Below are 21,061 nucleotides of genomic sequence, written 5' to 3'. Positions count from 1 at the left end.
CCTTGGGGAACTTTCTGTAGCCGGGTCACCGGTGGTGGTGAGTGCCAGCCCTGACTGATTCTCTAAGCCCTGGGGTGGAGCACGAAGGTGACAAGCCAGCCGATGACAGCCCATCCATCTCCCTGAGCCCAGTGCAAACAGCAGAATGTAGAGAGGGAGCTTTATTGTGTAAGTGGCCGATTGTACGGAGCAAAGATTGTACTGACAAAGGTGGGGTGAGGGAGACCCAGAGCCCAGGGCTGGGGCAGATGGAGGGGCGGCAACACGCTCCCCCTCATCAGGAACAGCTGCCCCCAGGGCCCCTCATCACCCAGGCTCTATTCACTGTCCTGGGGGTATAGCAGGGTGCCCTGTGCCCACTCCAACCCCTAGAATACATGGGCCCCACCATGTATTTGTATCTCCCAGAGCTGAGCAGCCAGACCACGCTCCTTCCTCCCACCTCCCATTGGGGGTAGAAGAGGCAGGTTTAGGCCAGGAGGCCTGGAGGGCTCCCCCACCCTGCCTAGGTACCTCACGGGATAGCCCCTGGCTCCTTCTTGGACAAACTCTTTAGGACCCAGTGACCTGTGGCTTCTGGGGGTGGGCAGCACAGGAGCAGGTGGGCATGGAGGGCAGTGTCACAGAAATGGGTCCTGAAAGGGGAGCCAGGGTGGGAAGGGGGCTCTGGCAGGGCCTATGCCCCTGGAGAAGAGCCCCCTAGGAGGCCAGCCTGGGGGTGAGGGGGTCAGAGCAGGTCCCCATGGTCTCCAGTCACAAGGGGCTTCTGAGACCTGCCACCCAGGACCCAATCACTCTGCCTGCCCAGACCCCAGTGGGACTCATGTAAAGCTCAGAACAAGGGGGCATGGAGCATCGGGGAGCAGGGCCCCAGCCATCCCAGGCCCTGCTGGCTTCCTGCTCACACCCGCTGGATCTCAAAGAGCTTGACATCAGTGTCGTACCAGATGGGCGGGTCCACATTCCTGCAGAGGGAGTAGAAAAGGTCCTGGGAGGAGCTGGGTGGTGGCAGCAAAGCCCAAATCAACCTCTCCCATCCCGATGTCCCAACCTGAGCAGTGAGTGCCCACCCTCCACCAGGCACCTTGATCAACTGCCTTGATGTTCACCCCATTATGGATCGGGGTGGGGCGGGGAGGCAAACTGAGGTCCCTGTTGAACACAGCCCCAACCTGGACTGTCACCGGCCACCCCCACAAGGCCCACCTCAGATAGATGACGCCCCACATGTAGGTGCGGAACCACATGGCGGTGCCAGAGTTGGCCTGGTACTTTCGGATGAGGATGGGGTGGGGCACAGGCAGCAGCCCCACCAGCGTGCCGTGCTGCAGAAACCTCAGGATCTCCGACTCATCTGTCAGGCCCCTGTGAGAAATGGAGGTCTCCAGTGTCCCTGTCACCTCCCACCCAAGCCTAGGCGGGCCCCTCCTCAGAGCCCTGAAGGGGCCTGGTCCTGACTCACTTGTCGATGCAAATCTTCTCCACCTGGGGCACCAGCACCTGCAGCAGCCTCATGATGGTCTGCAGTGGCAGCTTCGACTTCCAGGAGAGGATCTGGGGAGGAAGCCCCCAGGGCTATGGGACACTTCTGGCCTTGACCTGGGCCAGGGGCTCTGCATAGCTCGGCCTGCACCCAGCAGGGCTGTAAACAGCCACTGTTGCTAACTGGGAGGGCCATGGGTGCCTGGAGCAGTACTGCAGGCCATGCGCCTTCAGACCCCTCTGTTACCTAGAACAGCGTGGCCAGGCAGGACGTTATCACCCCTGTTCCAGTGTAATCCGGAAACAGGGAGGGGGCAGCGGTTCAGAGAAGGAAACCAGAAAGAGTGATTTATGAGGGAAGCCAGTGCTATGGGCAACAGGGATTTGGTGCTGCCAGGGAACTGAGCAGATGGTGTAGACAGAAGAAGCTGATCCAAGACAGGCCAAACATGAGAGGGAGCAATGCGCAGCTGGAAGAACTAGCCTGGAGCCCGGCTCTCATACCAGAGGCCTCTGCTGGACACACTGCCAGCCGCATCTGTACTGACCGAGCCCTTCTAAGGGCCAGGCAGCTGGACCCAGGCCCCAACTCTGTGTCATCAGCCAAACCCCAGTCCCTGGCTCCTGGGAGAGGGGCCTCACCCAATCCGTTGTTGGGATCCACTGACCGCTGGCCGATGCACTGGATAGCCGCCGTTGTTCCCTCCATGCCTGGTCAGGCTCCTGGTGCCCAGGAAGGAAGGGAAATGAGGAGGGAGAGAGTGGGTGCAGGGCAGGGCAGAGGGCAGTGAGCTCTCTCCAGCGGCCCCCATGGGAAACGCTCACTTCCAACAGAGGGACAGGCCCAGCCCGGCACCCTTTGCCCTGGGCCCCAGGCCTAGCCCGGCCCAGCCTAGTGACAGGTTTAGGGCCAGGGGCTGACAGGGCAGTCTGGGTAAAGGCCAGCCGCAGCTCAGATAAGGCTGATGGATGAGGAGCCGAAGGCCACGGACTTTGCCGTGCCCAGTAAACAAGGAAGGGTCTGTGAACCCCCACCGCCACAGCAGCGCCAACCCTGCTGTCCTGGGCCTTGGCACCTGTCCTTCTGCTGCAAGTGACCTCAGAGTGCCCTGGCCCAGCCCGAGTCACAGAGGCCAGGGAGGAAAGCACGACCCTCCCTCGAGGGCCCCACATCCCATTACCCACCCCCTCAGCCGGGCTGCCTTCTGCCGAGCTCTGCTGGGGCTCAGGTTCCAGGGACCGCAAGGTGCCATCTTCAGACACCTGGGACTTCTCCGTCAGCTTGTCAATGCCTGGGTGAGGCACACGAGGGACACAGGCAGGAGAGAGGGCCAAGGCCCATGGTGCCCCTTCTGGCCTGGCCCCTGAGGCTGCTTGTCCTCCACCCACTGTAGAAGCTCTGTGTCCCATCTCCCTTGCCCAGCCCTGCGCCCATCTGTCCCAGAGCCCTGAGGCCCTGTCCCCACCAAACTCCCATTCCTGGGTCCCCAATTCCACCACCCCTGCTCCTCTTGCCTACCCCCAACACAAGCCACACTCTCTCAAGACACCATGCCGGTGCCCCAGCCCTGCCGGGAGCCACATCCTCTCCCACCAGCCAGTGCCAAACCTGGGGTAGCCACCAGGCTGGTCTTGAGGGTGCCTGGCTCCGCAGGGGCAGCAGGGCGGGAGCCCTCCATGGAGCCGCCCTCCTGGGAGCCAGTGCGGGACAGGGGCTCTGGTGTCCGCCGGCGGCGCTGTAGGGCCTTGTGGATGGCAGGTGGATCTGTGGGCAGATTGGCCAGCTGGTGGAAGACACTGCGCTTGCGGATGATGGCATATACCAGGTTGGAGTTGCCTGGGGAAGGGAGCGCACTTCCACTCAGGGGAGACTTGCCTCCCCCGACTCTGGGCTGGCCCCCTGCAGCACAGGAAGGTGTCTCCCCCAGGGGAAGAGATGATACGGGGAACCCAGGAGAGGGAGCCAGACAGGGGTGGCACAGCTGTGTGTGGCAGCTGTGGGAAAACAGCTTCTGGCCCGAGTACTCCTCTCCTGGTTCTTCAATCCCGAGCTCGGCACGGGAGCACATGCCAGTAATCTGAGTATTTGGAAGGCTCAGGCAGGAGGATCACCAGGAGTTCGAGGCCAGCCTGGGCTACGTAGTGAGTTCAAGGCTAGCCTGAATTATGTAGCAAGACCTTGTCTTGAAAAAGCAAAGCAAACAAACAAAAAGACTTGACAACTCAGCACTAAAGGAGCCGGGCATGGTGGTGCCTTCTGGGAGGCTGAGGCAGAAGGATCACAAGTTCAAGCTCAGCCCGGGCAATTTAATGACTTTGTGAAACCCTGTTTCCAAATTTTTAAAATTAATTAATTAATTCAAAAGGGGTGGGCATGTAGTTCAATGTGAAGGCCCTGGATTCAATACCCAGCACTGCCAAAAAAACCCACAAAAAGCAAACCCTGGTACAGTGGGGCAGGACCAGCCCATCACTGTCCACATTGCCAGCTCTTAAATACTTTAACCTATTCCCTGAACCAGGAGAAGTCCAGGAGGCCACCATGGTGTGTACCTGTCCTCTGTCACCCACCTCCAAGTTCCCATGACTCCCAGGAGAAGATGGAAATGTTTTTCTGGTCTTCAGTGCACTGTGCACTTCTCTGGTCCTGATTTACACTACATTGATCTGCTTTCAACTCAACATCTCACCCCAGGCCCTTTGCACATGCACATACCATCCTCTCCCACAATGCTTTTCTGCTCCCATTACACCCATGAATCCTTCTTAGATCAGTGAAAACAAATTTTTTGGCAGTACTGGAGCTCAAACCCAGGGGCTCTACCGCTGAGCTACATCCGCAGTCCTTCTAATTTTTTATTTCTGAGACAGGGTCTCACTAAGTTGCCCAGGTGGGACTCAAACTTCTGATCCTCCTTCCTTAGCTTCTGTCAGTGCTGGGATTACAAGTATGCATCACTGCATTCAGCTTATTTTGTTTTTGTTTTGTTTTGTTTTGCTTGTTTGTTTTTTGGTACCGGGGATCAAACTCAGGACCTTGCGCTTGCGAGGCAGGCACCTGAACTACTGAGCTAAATCCCCAGCCCAGCTTATTTTAGAATAGAAACAATTCCTTATATTTGAGTTGCCAGACACTGTGCTATTTTGTGGGTTATTTTACTTCATCCTTCGCCCAACACCCTCTGGGATAGGGACTCTTAGCACTGTAGTTTGACCGTCTGTAGTTTGACAGGTGAGTAAAGTGAGGCCCAGAGAAGTAAAGTAACAAACATGCAGTCACAGAGGTAACGAGAGGCAAGGCCTGAATCCACACTGGGCAGCCGGTGTCTGCGACACTGGGAAGGACAGCGCCCGCCACTCTGAGCTTGCCGGCCACCAGCCTGCAGGGGGCCCTCTGCCCAGGCCATTCTGTTTAAAGCTCCCCCGTCCTCCCTCCCCAACTATCGCTGCTCCCCGCAGTATCCCCTTCACCCAGGCACACAGCACCTGCACGTCGAGTAGGGGCAGCAGGCCCACTGGGGAGCACCCTCCGAAGCCAGTTCCTGGGCTGCTGGCCCCTTAGGCAATGTCCATGGGCCATCCTGGTCCCTGCCTCACCGTCAAACTGGTACTGGATGATGTTGTTGAAGACCTCCAGGAGGAAGAAGACCAGGTGGTGGTTCTGGGCAGCTGAGAAGAGGAACCAGGTGGTGGAGAAGGCCTCCAGCAGGTGCAGCAGCTTGTTGGCGGTCACCATGGACAGGCTCTTGAGGTAGGGTGACACTGCAAGGGAGAGGTCAGCTCACAGCCCAGGCCTGGGCAGAACAGCACGCTCCTCCCAGCCCCTCCTGGCCCTGCCTGTGAAGCCCCCACAAGCCAGAAGACCCCAGCGGCCAAGTTCACTCTGTCTGCCCCTCCTGCAGAGCCCTGAAGGTAGTGCGCTCCTCCCTCACCTCTGGCTGTGTGAACAGCAGGGTTTTTGTGTCTGTTTGTTTCTGGTACTGAGGTTTGAAGTCAAGGCCTCTCCATTGAGCGACATCCCCAACCTTGCGCTTGCGCAGCAGGCAGTGAAACCACTGAGCTAAATCCCTGGACCCCAACCTCTTTTTTATTTTTTCTTTGGAGACAGGGTCTTGCTAAGTCACTAAGTTGTCCAGGCTGGACTCCAACTTGCAATCTTCCTGCCTCAGCCTCCCAGAGTGGTGAGATTACAAGTGGGCACTACCACACCCAACTGGCAGCAGTCCTTTTCACAAAGTCATATATAGCATCTCCCGCCCAGTCCTCCTCCACCTATGAGGAAGGAAGGGCCTGGATAAGATTGTCCCCATCTTGCAGACAAGGAAACTAAGGCTCAGGGAGGGTTAGACACCTAGGCCAAGTTCCTTAGGAATAAAACATTTGGGCAGGGATACAAACTCGGGCCTGCAAGTTGTTCTGGGGCAATAGCGGCGAACCTATGGCACTCGTGCCATAGCCAGCTGTTGGCTAGCATTGAAAACTCTAAAACGTTTGCCATCACTGGTTTAGGGTGTCAAGCTGCTGTAGCATTAGGTAGGCATTTTGGGCACAGCTGTGGGGCAGAAACTAAAGATGAAATAATGCTGCACACAGCCCCTCTTCAACTCCCATCTTTCTGTCTCATGCCAGAGGGCCTCAGAGGGCAGGCAGAGCTGTCCTGTTAACAGCAGCATTCTCAGAGCTGGCCCTCCTTAGTGGCTCTCAATTAAGATTTGTGGGATGGAAGCTGGACATGGTGGTATAGGCCTGTAATCCCAGCACTCAAGCTCAGCCTGGGCAACTTAGCGTCATGGCGAGATCCTGTTTCAAAATAAAGAATTGTAAAAAGGGCTGGGAGGTACCTCAGTGTGAAGGCCCTGGGGTCGATTCCCAGCCTCCCCCTCCCCCTGTACACACACCCGCCCACGCTGGAGGCCAAAGCCAACCTCAGACTCGTCAGACACCCTGGCCACCACCATCTCTCCCAAACAGGCCGAATCTGCCCCAGCCCATGGCTGCCCACCTTGCTGGGCCCCAGCCACCCCGAGCCCTGACTTCAGTCTGCTGGCCTTGCTAGTGGGCAGGGCAAAGACAGGGACAAGGTGGCTTTGACATCCCCATTTAGACTCCAATCACCTAAACCCACACTGTCCAATACACAGTTTCATCAAGTGCTTGGAATACAGCCAAGCTGTGTGCTTCCTGCATGAAACACACACGAGATTTGGAAGACTGGGCATGAAACAGAATTTAGAGAATACAGATTTTTTTTTTTTTTTTTTTGCAGTACTGAGAATTGAACTCAGTCCCCCTCCCCATTTTGAGACAGAGTCTCACCAACTCACTGAATTTCCCAGGCTGGGCTTGAACCTGCTATTCTGCTTCAGCTTCCCAGAGTTCTGGGATTACAGAAGCCATGCCAAGCCTCACTAATTTTTTGAATTGGCTACATGTTGAGATGACAGTATTTAGATGCAGTGGATTAAATATATTACAAAATGTTGTCACCTGTCCTTTTGTTACTATGTTTTTAATATAGTATTAGGAAATTTAGCAGCATGGAGGCGGTTTGAGCCCTGAGCAGGCGGCTTTTCGGCCTGTGGCCTGGCGCCACCTAGCGGTGAGCACAGGGAAGGTGGGCTCCGGGCCCCTACCGTTGACCACAATGGTGAGCAGGCAGTCAAAGAGAGGCTGTAACCGCTGGTGGCCGCTGGTGATGATCTTGTGGAACACCTGTGCAGGGAGAGAGAAGGAAGGGCAGCCGTGGGGTGGCCGTCGCCCCAGACTCAGCCAAGAGGACATGACCCCCACATCCCCTGCGGGCGCCCCTCACCACAATTAGCAGGTCGGCGTGGGTGCCTGTGAAGACTGGTATGTCCATGGGCACCCGCACGGAGTAGGGCTTATTCAGCCGCACCCCGAAGTTCCGCTCCCCGCTCAGAAGCAGCAGGATGAAGACACCAATGTGCATCAGGCCCACTCGAGCTGCAGCACGGGAAGCAGGGGGGGCCACGCAGGGTGAGGAGGAGGGGGACCCAGCATGGGGACTCATCTCGGGGGCTGCAGGGATTCCCTCCTGGGAGGCCAAACCACCAGGCCTGAGCTCCTGGGAGGGAGGACAGGCTGCCCAACACCCTGGTCTTACACTGATCTGCCCGGGCATCGTTGAGGAAGTACAGGATGGGGACCAGGATGTCCAGCACGTCACTGCTCTTCAGTACAAAGAAAAGGAATTTCTGGGAGCAGGGGAGGGGACAAGTGGGTGGGGTCAGCAGGAGGGCTGGCTCTGCCCCACCGTCTCCCCCAGACTAGGGAGACCCATCCTTGGACCACAAGGTCCAAGCTTCCCTTCCCTCCCCACCCCACCCCTTTATTTGTGCGTGTGGTTCTGGCAATAGAACCCAGCTCCTTTGCACTGAAGAACCACTTTTTATTTTTCATTTTGAGACAGTCTCACTATGTCACTAAATTGCCCAGGCCAGGCTCACATTTGTGCACCTCCTCCCTCAGACGCCAAGAGTACTAGGATTACAGGCATACAGCACCTCTCCCAGCCCAGCAGCTGCTTCTACGCGTCTCCTCTCCATCTGCACTGCCTGGTGCTGGCCCTGGAGGCTGCCCACCTTGTTGAAATCACAGAGCTTCCAGAAGAGAACCAGCAGCTCCTGGTGGAACTGGATCTTCTTGGTGGAATTGGGTAGGTAGGTCTGGAGCAGGGGGTTGGACAGCAGCCGGGCTATGCCCTTGAGGATGAACTGGAAGTCCTGGAAGGGAAGGCAGAGCCAGGGTCCATTCACCTGCTCGGCTCAGCTCCCGCTACCAGCCTAGGCCCCAACTCCTCCCCACTACCCCAGAGCCCAATCCCAGCTCTGAGCTTGAGGGGCTCAGACTCTGACATCATCAGGGGTTCCTAGGGTGACCCCCTCAGGCAGCTGAGCCCCCGGACCTTCAGCAGACCACAGGCTCCCCTGCCCATGGGCTGCCCACTTCCTTAGCGAGGCTGCTGCTCCTGGGACCCCAGGGCACTCCCTGAGCCGGGACCCTACCCACCTGGACTCACTGTTGACGGATGCCCCAAACACTCCTTCCATCACACCATCGCCTGTGGGAAACACTCCCCACCCCTCACAGAGCTGCCACTTACTGAGCACCCTGCACTCTGCGAGCTGGCTGCACTCTGCCTTCAGCCCTATGGTCCCATCCTCAGCTACAGGGGTCAGGCCTCTGGGGTCCAGCACCTCCCCTCGGATCTGCCTGGCCTCTGCGGCCACTGTCCACTCCTCCCCTCCACCCCTCAAACTTGACATCAGAGCCACCTTCTCCTAGAAGCCTTCCTGGTCACCTCATCCAGCTGAAACCACTGGTTCTTTCCACACATTAGAACCCTTGAAGTCCGTCATCACTGTTGCCCCGCAGGGGCCAGGACTCCGTCCACCCCGCCCCTGCAAAGCCTCGACAACTGTGGGGGGAGGCCCCCAGGGTCCAAGAGCGCACTTGACCCACCTCCTCCCGATGGATGCGGGACAGGTAGTTCACAAACAGGTTCTCAGGCCCCGGAGGCTGCCAAGGGTAAAAGCACATGGTGAGCAGCTGCCTCACCCTGGTCCCTCCCCACTCTGGCGGCAGCAACAGCATCTCTTCCAAGTCAGACACCCCAGCCACTCCCCGAGTGGCTCCTGAGTGTCCTGCTAATCGGATGCCACCGGCTCACAGCCCAGCAGGACAAAGCCCCCCACCCTGCCCTTACATCAGCATCATCCATGGCTGTGCCTGTCGTGGTGCCATCCACAGTGGGGCTGGTGCTGGTGGCACTGTCGTGGTCCAGGGTGACAATGAGGACCTGGGCAGCCTCCTCCACCAGCGGTTCCCGGTAGTCAGAGAAGAGCAGGTGGTTGTAGGGGATCCCGTAGCCCACGGGGTCATAGGCACACACGGTGTTGAGCAGGGAGGTGAAGAGGGGCAGTGCGTGTCTGCGGGGCAGGACAGGAGGACAGGAGGGAGGACTTGCAGGGTGCCACCTCTGGCCCAGCCCTCCTGCCACATGGGAGGGGCAGCCAAGCCACCTCCTCAAGTCAACCAGTGCCAGAGTCAGGCTCTGGACTGGGAGCCAGGAAGCGGACAGGACCCTTCTCATCCTCACCATGGCCTGGCCTGGCCTGACCTGGACCGGGCTAGCCCGAGGCAGAGGACTCCCTTACCAAGGGCACAATGGCCCGTCGCAAGGGGCTCTTGGCCAGAAGGCGTGTTCAGAACCCTGAAGTTCTTAGGGACAGATGCCCCCCATCAGGGCTTCAAGGAAGCATTGGAGGCCCAGAGAGAAGCAGCTTTCTCTCAGGGACAGAGCCTGGGCTCAATCACCCGGCTGCCAGGCCACAGAAGGACTTGAATCAGATTTGTAAGATCTCAGGGTTCAAGCTCCTCATCTTACAGGTGAGGAAACTGAGATGCAGAGAGGTTAAGCGAGTGACAGGGGATGGCAGTGTGCCTGATAAGACTGAAAAAGAAGACTCTGACCAGTCTTTGACTGGGGCTAGCAGTAGGGGTCACCTTGGGCTCCCTTCTCTTTTGTGGGAAGCAAACAGTTTGGGCCAGAAGCCCGCAAACCCAGAGGAGGAGGTATGCCATGCCATGGAGAAGTCAGAGGCAGGCACCAGGAGAGACAACCACCAGCCTTAGGGCACTGGGCCCTGTGGGCCAGCCTGGGTACAGTGAAACGTAAGTTCCTGCTCCACACAGTCGGTCCTGCACTCACAGGCACCCTAGGTGCCCCCACAGCCCACCAGTGTCCCCATGCAGACTTCCTCCATCAGGGTGTTTGTCACACACCTCCCTGCCCCCTGTCCACCAGGGCAGCCAAAGGCCACAAGCACTTGGAATGTGGCTGGTCTGAATTAAGTTTTGCTCAGAGTGTAAACCACACACTGAATTTTGAAAAAGTAGCATGAGAAAGGGAATGTTGAAAACAGCTCAATAATTTTGTATAATGATTATATATGAAGCGCTCATGTTTTGGATGAGGTATAGTTGAAAAATACAATGAATGCTTAAAATTTTAAAAATTTATTACAGTAAAAAATACATTGCCATTAATCCCCTCCACACACTTATCTCGTCATTCTGGCCACTTTCTGAAGCAGTTCCAGAAGTCCTCTTTCATGAGTGTCTCTAGTTGTACCATTGTGGCTGCCTCGATGTTCTGAATTGATTCAAAACGTTTACCTTTCATGGTCATTTTGATTTTGGGGAAGAGCCAGAAATCACACGGTGCCAGATCCGGTAAATAAGGTGGATGAGGACATACCGTAATGTTTTTACAAGCCTGCCTGTCTGCTGGATGGTATTCCACACAGGCATTCACCGAGGTTTTGATCACACCTCATAAAGACACAAAAGAGGGCTTCCAGAGCGGCTTCAGAAAGTGACAAGAACAATGGGCTCAGTGTGCTCACAATGAGGGGTAATATGTTGAGGAGTATTAATGACAATGTGTCTTACTGTTTTGCATTTTCTAATTTAAACATTCACCATAATTTTGACACAACTATGTTGGATTAAATGAAATCTTACTAAAATTAATTTTACCTGTTTCTACACTTTAATCTCAAAATACACATATGATTCACATTATATGTTTACTGAACAGCATGGCTGCAGAAAAGGGACCTGGGCAGGGGTCACCCAGGGACCCCAGTTCCTGGATCACAATGCCAAAGAGCCATTGGACAGGGCTTGTGCGAGGTGTGGCTAAATTATAGCTCATCACCACCAGGGGGCAGCATCCCTTCAATAAGCCTCAGAGCAGGCACCATCCCACCCAGCTCAAGGGAGCCTGGAACCAGAAGAGAAACGAAAGGGTGCCCCAGGCACCTCACCTGTTCTCCGTGGAACAAAAGAACTGAACCCACGGGTTGGAGCTGCCACTTTCAGGAGCTGGGGGCAGGTACATGGCCTCAGAGAAGCACGTCAGAAGCAGTTTCAGCAGCTCCATCCTGGGGACAGGTTGGTGAAGGAGGGTACTTAGAATCAGCACCTCCCGCCCAAGTCCACGAAAACAATCCCTCTTCATCTCTGCAGGGTGGAGGTTTGGTCACAGGAGGGCAGGGTCCCCCTCTGAGCTGGGCAGGAGCCCCGCCCGAGTCCAGCTAGGCCAGGGGCCCTGGGCCTGAGCCAAGCTCACCGGTTCATGTCGTGGATGTAGTTAGGCTGGGGGGAGTGAGCGAAGCCCACGCCAGCCTCCCAGATGTATTCACAGCTATCCAGGGAGTGGACATCCTCTGCTGAGTCCTGGGGACAGGGCCAGGGCAAGAGCAGGTGTGGGTGGCAAGGTGAGCAGTAGTGTGGACAGACCCCAGGCAAGCCAGGCCTCCCACTGGCCTCAAGGTCTCTGAAGACAGAGCCTCGGGATGCCCAGTCCTGGTGTCCAAGGGGTGAAGTGAATGTTCTCAGATCTCTTAAAAGCTCATTTTTCTTATATTGATTCTTTTACTGGCTCAGTCCAGTCCAACACAGGGAGAAAAGGAGGGAGGGAGAGGTGCAGACACATTTCCCTCAGTGGTGTTTGAGGCACAGAAAACGCAAAATCCACTCTGTGGGATCACAGAAGTGTGCAGCCCTGAAACTGCCTCCACTGGGCCAGAGAAGACAACGGCTGCCTGAGCACAGCCAGCTGAGGCAGCAGCAGGGTGGGCACCGCTGCCTCTGCTCCTGCAGTACCGCCACCACTCCCAGCCCGGGACACGTGTGCCAGGCAGCCCAGTTTTCCTGAGCACCCCAGCCCCACTGACTGCATCCTGCTCGGGGGAACTGCAACTGGCCTGGCCCCAACCCAGGCAAGGCACACCCGGCCAGGCTCACCACAGCACTCCTCCGGTGGCTCTGCACTGTGAAGTCTGGGCAGAAGAGCAGGTCCGAGATGGCCAGGAGCAGGGACTCAGCCAGGGGCCGGGCGTTCTCATCCTCCTCCTCACCCTGCCAAGGAAGCAGGATGCCTCAGTGGTAGCTGGCCAAGAAGAGGGGGTCCCAGAGCTTGAGGGTGTAAAGGACAGAGACTGGGTCCAGGCAGGCTCCCTGGGCACAGGGATGAAGGCAGAGGGAGTAGACTTCTGCAGGTCCCAAACCAACCAAAGAAAAAGGAGGCAGAGCAGGGAAAGGGCCAGGAACGGCAAGGAAACCTCTCCACGGACGGGGTGCCAGGCAGTGACCCCAGCCTCAGGAGCCCTTTTGGGAGTCCCTAGTCCTCACTCCTCCGCCTTGCCTGGAGGTACACCAGGAAAGAGAGAGAAGACAGCTGGCCTAACCCAGTCTGTACAGCCACCCGCTTCTCCCAGCATCCTCCTCAGCCACTTGGAGGCAGTGTGGACCCCCCATCCCTCAGCAGCACCTCCTGCTCCCCACCCCTGAGTTTCCCAAATGCCAGAAGAGGTCTGGAGAAGTGTGGCCCTGAAAGGGTGCACACCCCGTCACCTCCCACCCACCCTGGCCATGCCTACAGACCCCTCCTCGCCCTGCCCCGGGCACTGTGGACCAGAAGAAGCCCCTCCAGTCAGGGTCCTCGAAGATGTAGGGCAGCACTCGTGTGAGCAGCCGGCTGCAGTTCAGAACAACCTGCTTTTCCTTCTCTGAGTGGCAGCCGCTCTCGGCTCCTTGCACCAGCTTCTCCACAGCCTGCGGGGACAAGGGGCAGCAGAGCATCACTGGACATGCAGGCTGAGGCACTGGTACTTGGGGTTAGGGGACACTCAGGCTGCAGAGAGGCAAAGGCAGGGCCACCGCTGCTGACAAAGTCAGCCGCCCCAGGGGACAGACCATCAGGCAAGCAGAGCCTTCAAGGCCCAAGATCCTGCAGGTGCCGACACTTCCCGAGCCTGAGCCTTAGTCTGCTCTGTAACGGACACACTAACAATACCGCCTCCTGGGTGAGCAGAGGGCGTGCTCTGTGGAGAGTGCTCGGGAAGGCCTGGCATCCTCAGAAATGGTGGCCACCAAAGCAGGGAGAGACCAGGCAGGGCTCTGGGGGAAGACTCAGGACCATGGGGACCTGGGACTGCTGTGTCCTGGGTGCCTGTCCCCTCCCACCGTGGGCTGGCTTGGTCAGCTGTCCTGGAGAGTGGCAGTGGTAGCAAGGGTCAGGCACCCTCACCTTGTAGCACAAGGTGGCCAGGTTGGAGGGTGACTCCTCCCGCACAGCCCGGATCTCTGCTGCTGGCACCAGTGCGAAGACATCCTGCACGGTCGTGGCTGTGTCTGCCCAGAACTGGTCCCAAAAGGCATCATCGGTGGCTTCCACAGGCTGTGGGGGACCCAGAGTCCAGAGTTATATAACCTCGTGCCAATGGGGACACAGTTCACCCAACATGTGACCAGGAGAGACCCTGAGAATGAAGCCACAGCCCCCCTACTCCATTCCAGCTGGTGCCCAGGAGCCTCCCCACATAGGTGAGGAACATCCTTTAGCTGCCACCAGCCCTGCCCAGCAGTCATGCTTGGGACGCTCAGTGGGCATGGTCAGGGGTCAGCTGGGTGCTGAGTCCAGGAGCCAAAACCCCACCCAGTCCCTGAGGGCCTGCATGTCCCTGGCTGAGTCCCCATCATCCTCCTGCAGCACAGGCTGACCTGCCCGCCTGGGCACATTGGGTGACACCATTAGGGCCAAATGTACAGGACCCAGACCAAGACCCACTCTCTCCCCACAGAAGATGACAACAGGGACTCCAGTCCCCGAACCCTCTCCCTTCCCCGCCCCCCCATCAGCTTCTGCCTTCTCTCAGCATCTGCCAGACACCAAATCTGGCGAATTCAAGGATCAAAGCCACATGCTCCACCACTGGCCAATGCTGCAGTCCAGGTCACCCACCCAGGCTCCTGCCCCCAAATCTACCTCCCCCAGTCCCCTCAAACATGCACCAAAGCACAGGGCTAAGGTCACCACTGGCCACAAGGGCCTGCTGGAGCAAGTCTAAACCTTGGCCCAATTGCCAAGATCTTACTTAAACGTAGCTTACACATACACCCTACATACACACATGCACACATACATATATACTGGTATGACCAAGACGTGGTGAATGTTTAAATAAAAATTTATTACAGTAAAACACTCATTACCATCAATCCCCCTCAGCATACTCCCCCTCACTTCAAACACACCTATCCCATCATTCTTGTCACTTTCTGAAGCAGTTCTGGAAGTCCTCTTTCATGAGTGCCTTTACACATTTGCCTCAGTGTCCTGAATTGGTGTGTCCTCATCTACCTTATTCACCAGATCTGACCCCATGTGACTTCTGGCTCTTCCTCGAAGTCAAAATGGACATCAGGAGATGGCAGCCATGACAGCACAACTAAAGACACTCATGAAAGAAGATGTCTGGAACTGCTGCAGAAAGTGGCAAGGACAACGGGATAAGTGTGTTGGAAGCAAGAGGGAGTATTTTGAGGGCAGTTAATGGCAATGTGTCTTTTAGTGATACATTTTTATTTAAACATTCATTGTAGAGCTGGGTATGGTGGTACACACCTATAATCCCTATAGTCCCAGGAAGCTGAGGCAGGAGGACTGCTGAGAGTTCAATGGGCTACAGAGTGAATTCAAATCCAGCCCAAACTATATAGCAAGACCCTGTCTCAAAAAAACAAGCCAAACCAAACAAACAAAAACCCCATCCAGTGCCATTGAAGCAACATGCTTTAAAAACACGTATGCTTGGGCCAGGGATTTAGCTCAGTGGTTCTGCTGCCTGCCTCGCAAGCGCAAGGTCCGGAGTTCCATCCCCAATACCAAAAAAACACAAAACACGTATGCTCTTTGAATCACATGGACAGTCATATAAACAGCCAAGGCAACAAATTTAAATGATGAGTTTTACTTCTAGAAATTTCTCCTATGGAAATAATTAAAGATGCAGTATACAAGGATATTTATTGTTGATAACAGCTATTATTGATAACAATGAAAAGTTGAAATTTACTAACCAATAACTAGGGACTGCTTACGAAGCTAAATCACATCCATACAATGAAATATTATGCAACCATCAAAATCATATTTTCAATGAATATTAACAAACAGAAAATGTTCATGGTATAATGTTATGTTGAAAAAAATAAGATATAAAACTATCAGCTGGGCATAGTGGTACACAACCTATAATCCCATCACCCTGCAAGGCTGAGGCAGGGAGACTGCAAGCCCAGCGTGGGCAACTTAATGACTTAGAGAGACCTTGTCTCAAAATTAAAGAGTTGAGGACATAGTTCAGTGCAGAGACCCTGAGTTCAATCCCTAATACCACCAAAAAGAAAAAGAAAAAAAAGATATAGAACTACATATAGGATGATCACGATTTTGTGTTAAATTCTATATTAATAAAAGTAGAGGGCCGGGGATTTAGCTCAGTGGTTTTGCGCCTGCTACGCAAGCACAAGGACCCGAGTTCAATCCCCAGTACCAAAAAAAATAAAATAAAATAAAAGTAGAAGATGTACCAGGATATTAAAGCAACAACCTCTCCGGGTAAATGGGTTTGTTTGTGACAGGGTTTTGCTTTGTAGCACAGGCTGGCCTTGAACTCACTATATAGCCCAGACTGGCCTCAAACTCACTGCGATCTTCCTGCCTCAGCCTCTCGAGTGCTGGGATTACAGGTGTGCACCGCCACATTTGGCTCTGGGTAGTTTTATGTTTCCTGGTCAAGCACCTGTTTTATTTTTCCCCTTTGCATATTCATCTGTTGAGGGCCAGGGACTCTCTCAATCCCATTTCATCTGGCCTCCTTCTGAAGCTCACCTGTAAGATACTTCCTTGGCTTCTCCCATCAACAGAGCCTTTTCCTTTTTCTGCATTTAGAACTCACAAAGGCCTGACGGCCCTGCTACCAACACAGGTCTGCACTTCATACATATGGGCCTTATCATCAGGTAAAAAATGCATCTTGTATGAAAACAATAGTTCTGTTCTGGAAAAGCCTTCTTCCAAGAATTCTCCCAGAGCCCTACAAGGATGGGTCTGCTGCCCCCAGGCACCTCAGCCCCAGGCCCTGCTCATCCCAGCCCGCTGAGATCCACAGCTCTCGCCTGCCTCACAGTCTTCCTCTCTGGCCTTGCAGGTGCCCAATGCAGCAGGTGCTCAGCCAGTGTTTGTTTAGTGAAAGCTGGGAGACAGCCTGGAGACCCCTCCAGTCAGGGGCCCTAGGCAGGGTGAGCTGGAGGGAGCTGTCCAACCTCAGGACTGGGGCCGAGCACCTCACCAAGTTCCGGACAGATCCTACCCCACGCCCACCCCAGGGAGCTGCAGGGTAGCTTTTGCCCCCAGCCCTCAGGACAGGCCTGGCACACGTGTCAGTCCCAGAACTGGTAGAGCAAGTTAGCCTCTGGTAGAGGAACAAAGGCCAAAGGAGGAGCTAGAGCTGGGGTATGCTAGGCCTTGGCCACCCAGAAGCCCGCTGACCTGCAGTGGGGTGCAGGAGCATCACACTGCAGTCTGGGGTCCCCGGAAAACCACAGAGCTGCCCTCATCTGAGAGCACATCTGGGAAACTGCCACCTCTGACACTCTGCCCCCCTCCCAGGTAGCCACCGCCCAATTAAAGGGGCAGGAGCCTGGCCAAGCACCACGTGGACAGGAGCTCTGAGGGTCAGGGCTCTAGTTCATTGCCTGGGTGGGCTGAAGCAGGAAGACCACAGGCTCAAATTCAGCCTAACGTGGCCAGACCCTGTCTCAAAATAAAAACCAAAAAGAGCTGGGGATGTAGCTCAGTAATAGAGATCACTTGCCTAGCATGTTTAAGGCCCTGGGTCCAGTCTCAGTACTGGTGCATATACATATACATATACATATACATGATATAAAATATAATATAAATGAGCACAGAGACTCAAGAGCGACCAAGGAGACCCCAGGGCACCCCAGTCTGGAAAGAGAGGAAAGATCTCATCTGGAGCAAGACCTCTGCCCCCTCTTTCCTCACCATGAGCCCCTCTTCCTGGTCTCATTACAATTTAGACATTCACATTTGGTAACAATGTTGGGGGGCTGTTTTTCCTTTGAGATAAGGTCTTGCTACAGAGCTCAGCCTGGCCTCGAACTTGTGACTATCCTCCCGCCTCAGCCTCCCAAGGGCTACAATCCACCATGCTGGGCTGGTGACAATTTTTTACCACACTAGGCATTATCCAGGATCACTGGGACCCTTGAGGCTTCTGAGGACAGGGACATGGCCTAGTTCCTACCTCAGTGACCCCAGCTGACCTCCACCCAACCCAAAGAAGCTCTAAAATCCCAGCTAGTTTCTTTGAAGAGTATTTTTGCTCAGGCCTCTGCTGCTAAGGACACAGGACTGAGCCAGCCTGCTGGGAAACCATGTACTGTATTCTTAAACAAGTTGTGCCAGGCTCTTTCTCAAGCCAGACCCCTACTGAGGCCCAGGGTAGCTGCCATAGCTGACAGTCTCTTGTTGGGGTGGGGCAAGGCCAGCAGTGCTCTAGCCTGCTCTGGATGACCTGACCTGAGGACCATGTGACAAGCATTCATATGTGCACACATGTGGCATGCACTCACAGAATCTCGTTTGGCCTAAGAACCCCAGACAGGATTTGAAAGAGGGACAGTCTCCAGTCTTGGTATACTCCACCTCCCAACCCACTCTGGGAAAAGGTCAAGAAACACAGGCAGAACTGCTGGCCCTCAGGATCAGGGTCAGGCCCGGTCCAGGGCTTGATGAAGGGGCAGGAAGAAAACAGGATGCTGGGCAGGAAGTCAGGGAAGGCTGAGCAGCAGCAGTTCAGGCCTGGGCCACAGGAAAAAGTGCTGGGTCCACTTGTCTGCTGCCCAAAGCACAGTGTCTGGGGCCTGAAATCAGAGGTCATCCTGTGGACAACTGGCCTGAATCCCTTGGGGGCACTGAGTGGTAAATTCCAGGATGACAATGTAGAATCTGGTTCTTGGCCAAACCAGGTTACTACACAGGGCCCAAGGCTTCAGCCACTGAGGTCTCTTCCTCCAAGGCAGCCAGACCCCCTCCCACCTTCAGAATGCCAGGGCTCTCCAGGGGACCCAGGGTTCCAGCCACTGCAGGTCCTTGCACAAACCTCTCACTGTCCTCAGTTAAGAACCAGAACAGCCCCGTCTTATAGGGCTGCAGAGGGGGAAAGACAGAAGGACCCATATTGTAGCTGGAGAAGTAGGACTCTACACTACTGCAGACTCTTTGGCCCCTGGCGGGGCTCATCCTGCCAGGCTAGCAAAAGTCCCCAGCTGCTAATCCCACAGCACATTCCCCCACCAAGCTGTCTCTCCCAGGTAGGTAAACATGGGAGTCTCCCTGCTCCTCTCCCCACTGCCCCACATTGAGAGGTGGGCCCACAAGCCAGCACCTTCTCTGCCACCCACAGATCTAAAGCCCCATCCCAAAGCTCCAGAACTAGCCTGGAGCCATGAGAAATGGAGAGGAGCAGGTCTGGTTTGTATCAAGCTCCTCTTTGCTAGGGCTGGACTCTCCAGGGGCCCTGAGCACTTGCCAGCTACCCGACCTTTCCAGGGTGGGGATGAGACAGTGGGAGCAGAGTTCTTGCCTTGGGGCAGTGAGAGATGGCTTTCTGGATTCCCACTCTAACTGCTAAAAGCAAGAAAGACTCCCTGAGAGCATGGAGGGGGCGTCTCAGACAGTAATAGGCACTGAAATCCTTGAAAGCGAGGGACCTGAGGAATCAAGACAGGGCATCTATGCTGCCAGGGTGGCCTGGTTCAAGGAGCAAGGACAGCCGGGGTGGACAAGGAAGTGGCCTTACTGGGGACAAATTGTATGTGCTGGGGACAAGGAGGCAGCCTCTGTGCCACTTGTGGACTCAGGGAACAGTGAGCAAGCAGGGACCAGGCTGGAAGGGACCACCAGCTCCCCCCACACACACACCAGGGCCATCCTGAGCCGGACAGCAGAGGATACCGGCAAACACAGGCATACCCTCAGCAGGGCCCGGAGGAGGAGCCCCTGGAGCTGTCCCCAGCCGGGAACCGGGAGCTCTGTAGGCCAGCGGACAGATCCCCTTACCGGGCTGCCTTGCTGCCCGCCACTCTTTGATGTTCCCAAGAAGACCTGGGCCTCCCCCCGCCGGAGGCATCGACCCGGCCCCAGTGAGGCCGCCGTGGCCACGCACCAGCTGTTTTCCTGACCCAGGCGGGCGCTGGCCCGGCTTTGTTTGCATTGAGTCAGCCTGGGCCGTTCGTCCCGGACCCGTGGGCACCGAGAGGAGGGCGAGGAGCGCGGCCGGCGGAGGCTGGGTGGGCGCGGGGAGAGACTGGCGACGCGGAGCCGGGCGCGGGCGCGGGCGCGGGAGGAGGCCCACGTCAGCCGACGGTGGCGCGGCGGCTGCAGGGAGCGTGGTGCTCCCGGGAGAGGGGGCAGGGGTGGGAAGCGGGGCCGCGGATGGAGCCCCGGGGTGCAGGCGGGAGACCCCGCTCGGGCTCCGGCCCAGCGTCGCCCCAGCGGCCGGGGAGCCAGGTTCGCGCAGCCCCCGCCCCGCCCAGGCCCCAGCCCGGCAGGTGGATGGGGAGGCTGGGGCCCGGGTCGCACCTGCGTCTTGGTAGTCAGCTGGATCACCGCCTTCCGGAAGTTCAGCTTGGAGTCTGCGGACCCCATATCGCTGGAGCCCGCTCCGGCCCGGACCCCGCTCCGACTTTGGCCCGGGCTCCAGCTCCGCGGTCCCCGCTGCTCTTGCCCGAGCACCGCTGTGCGCCCCGCCCGCAGCCCGGCGCCCGCCCCGCCCTCACTTAGCTCCGCCCACCAGTCCCCGCCCCCTCTCGGCCCCGCCCCCCGCACCTGCCGCTCTGGCAGCTGGGCGCGCTGGGTCCGCCAGGCGGCCCATCTTTCTCCCCGGGCCTCCGGGCCCTTCCTCTGGGTGCCGGAGTGCTCCCCGCTCCGTCTCCCCACTCCCACCCGGTCCCCAGGACCCGAAGCCCTCCAAGCATCTCGCCTTCATCCCGCTTCTCAGCCAGCCCTCTCCACCTGAGTGTCCTCCTGATCAATGTCTTCCCCATTGTATTTGTTTTCCCCCTGAGCATTTGTTCTCCTGGTTCCCCTTTTCCTCACCGTGGGTCCTGGCCCCCTGGCTTCCCTGAGAATCCTTTGAGGTCCACCCGTTTCAGCATGTGTGTTGAGGGACTGGAATGTATCAATATTGTGTCACAGGGACACAAGGAACATAAATCACACAGCCTGCTCTTATGCGACAGTGACTGGAGGAGAAACCAGGAGATACCCATGGTGCAGCTGAACAGGACTATGATAGGGACAATTTAATAATAATAATAATAAGGTGATGATGATGTTCTCTCTGGCAACAAATATCTACCTCTGAGGTAGATATTATCACACCTATTTTGCACTTGGGGAAAACGAGGCTGAGAGCAGTTTGTGTATTTGCCCAAGGCCATACAGCTAAGAAAGCAGTCCAGAAAAGCAAACCAAGTCCAGCTCTAAAAGAGGCCACAGCATCTTTTTTTTTTTTTTTTTTTTTCTAGACAGGGTCTCACTGTGTAGTTCAGGCTGGCCTCAAACTCCTCACAGTCCTCCTGCCTCAGCCTCCTGAGTGCTGGGATTATAGGCGTG

At 56.1% G+C, this 21,061-nt stretch overlaps 1 protein-coding gene across 7 annotated transcripts; it reads right to left on the bottom strand.

The window, feature by feature from the left end:
• Positions 1–146: 146 nt before the first annotated feature.
• Hid1 (HID1 domain containing) lies at positions 147–20,211 on the bottom strand. 7 transcript variants are annotated; one of them, XR_015450265.1, is made up of 19 exons: positions 20,027–20,198; positions 13,601–13,750; positions 12,955–13,125; positions 12,316–12,429; positions 11,639–11,745; positions 11,334–11,450; positions 9,209–9,431; positions 8,965–9,021; positions 8,085–8,225; positions 7,607–7,697; positions 7,295–7,446; positions 7,116–7,194; positions 4,969–5,244; positions 3,092–3,319; positions 2,668–2,774; positions 2,151–2,205; positions 1,463–1,554; positions 1,207–1,365; positions 147–965 (listed from the first exon to the last, which is right to left on the bottom strand). XR_015450265.1 is itself a non-coding variant. In XM_004860623.3 (19 exons), exons 1-19 carry the CDS (start codon positions 20,090–20,092, stop codon positions 902–904), a joined length of 2,475 nt encoding a protein of 824 aa, XP_004860680.1. In that variant the 5' UTR covers positions 20,093–20,211; the 3' UTR covers positions 147–901. The 7 variants fall into 7 exon arrangements, 6 of the variants coding, with proteins under 6 accessions (XP_004860680.1, XP_012933657.1, XP_004860681.1 ...); XM_004860623.3 differs by having other exon boundaries at positions 2,125–2,205; positions 20,027–20,211; XM_013078203.3 differs by having other exon boundaries at positions 2,125–2,205; positions 3,092–3,247.
• Between the last annotated feature and the right edge of the window lie 850 nt (positions 20,212–21,061).

Source organism: Heterocephalus glaber, unplaced genomic scaffold (genome assembly GCF_053883595.1).
Source record: "Heterocephalus glaber isolate CG9 unplaced genomic scaffold, H.glaber_assembly_v1.0 deba00000937, whole genome shotgun sequence".
Taxonomy (NCBI): domain Eukaryota; kingdom Metazoa; phylum Chordata; class Mammalia; order Rodentia; family Bathyergidae; genus Heterocephalus; species Heterocephalus glaber.
The sequence above is the reverse complement of the archived record's forward strand: the minus strand, read 5'-3'. Positions and strand labels throughout refer to the sequence as shown.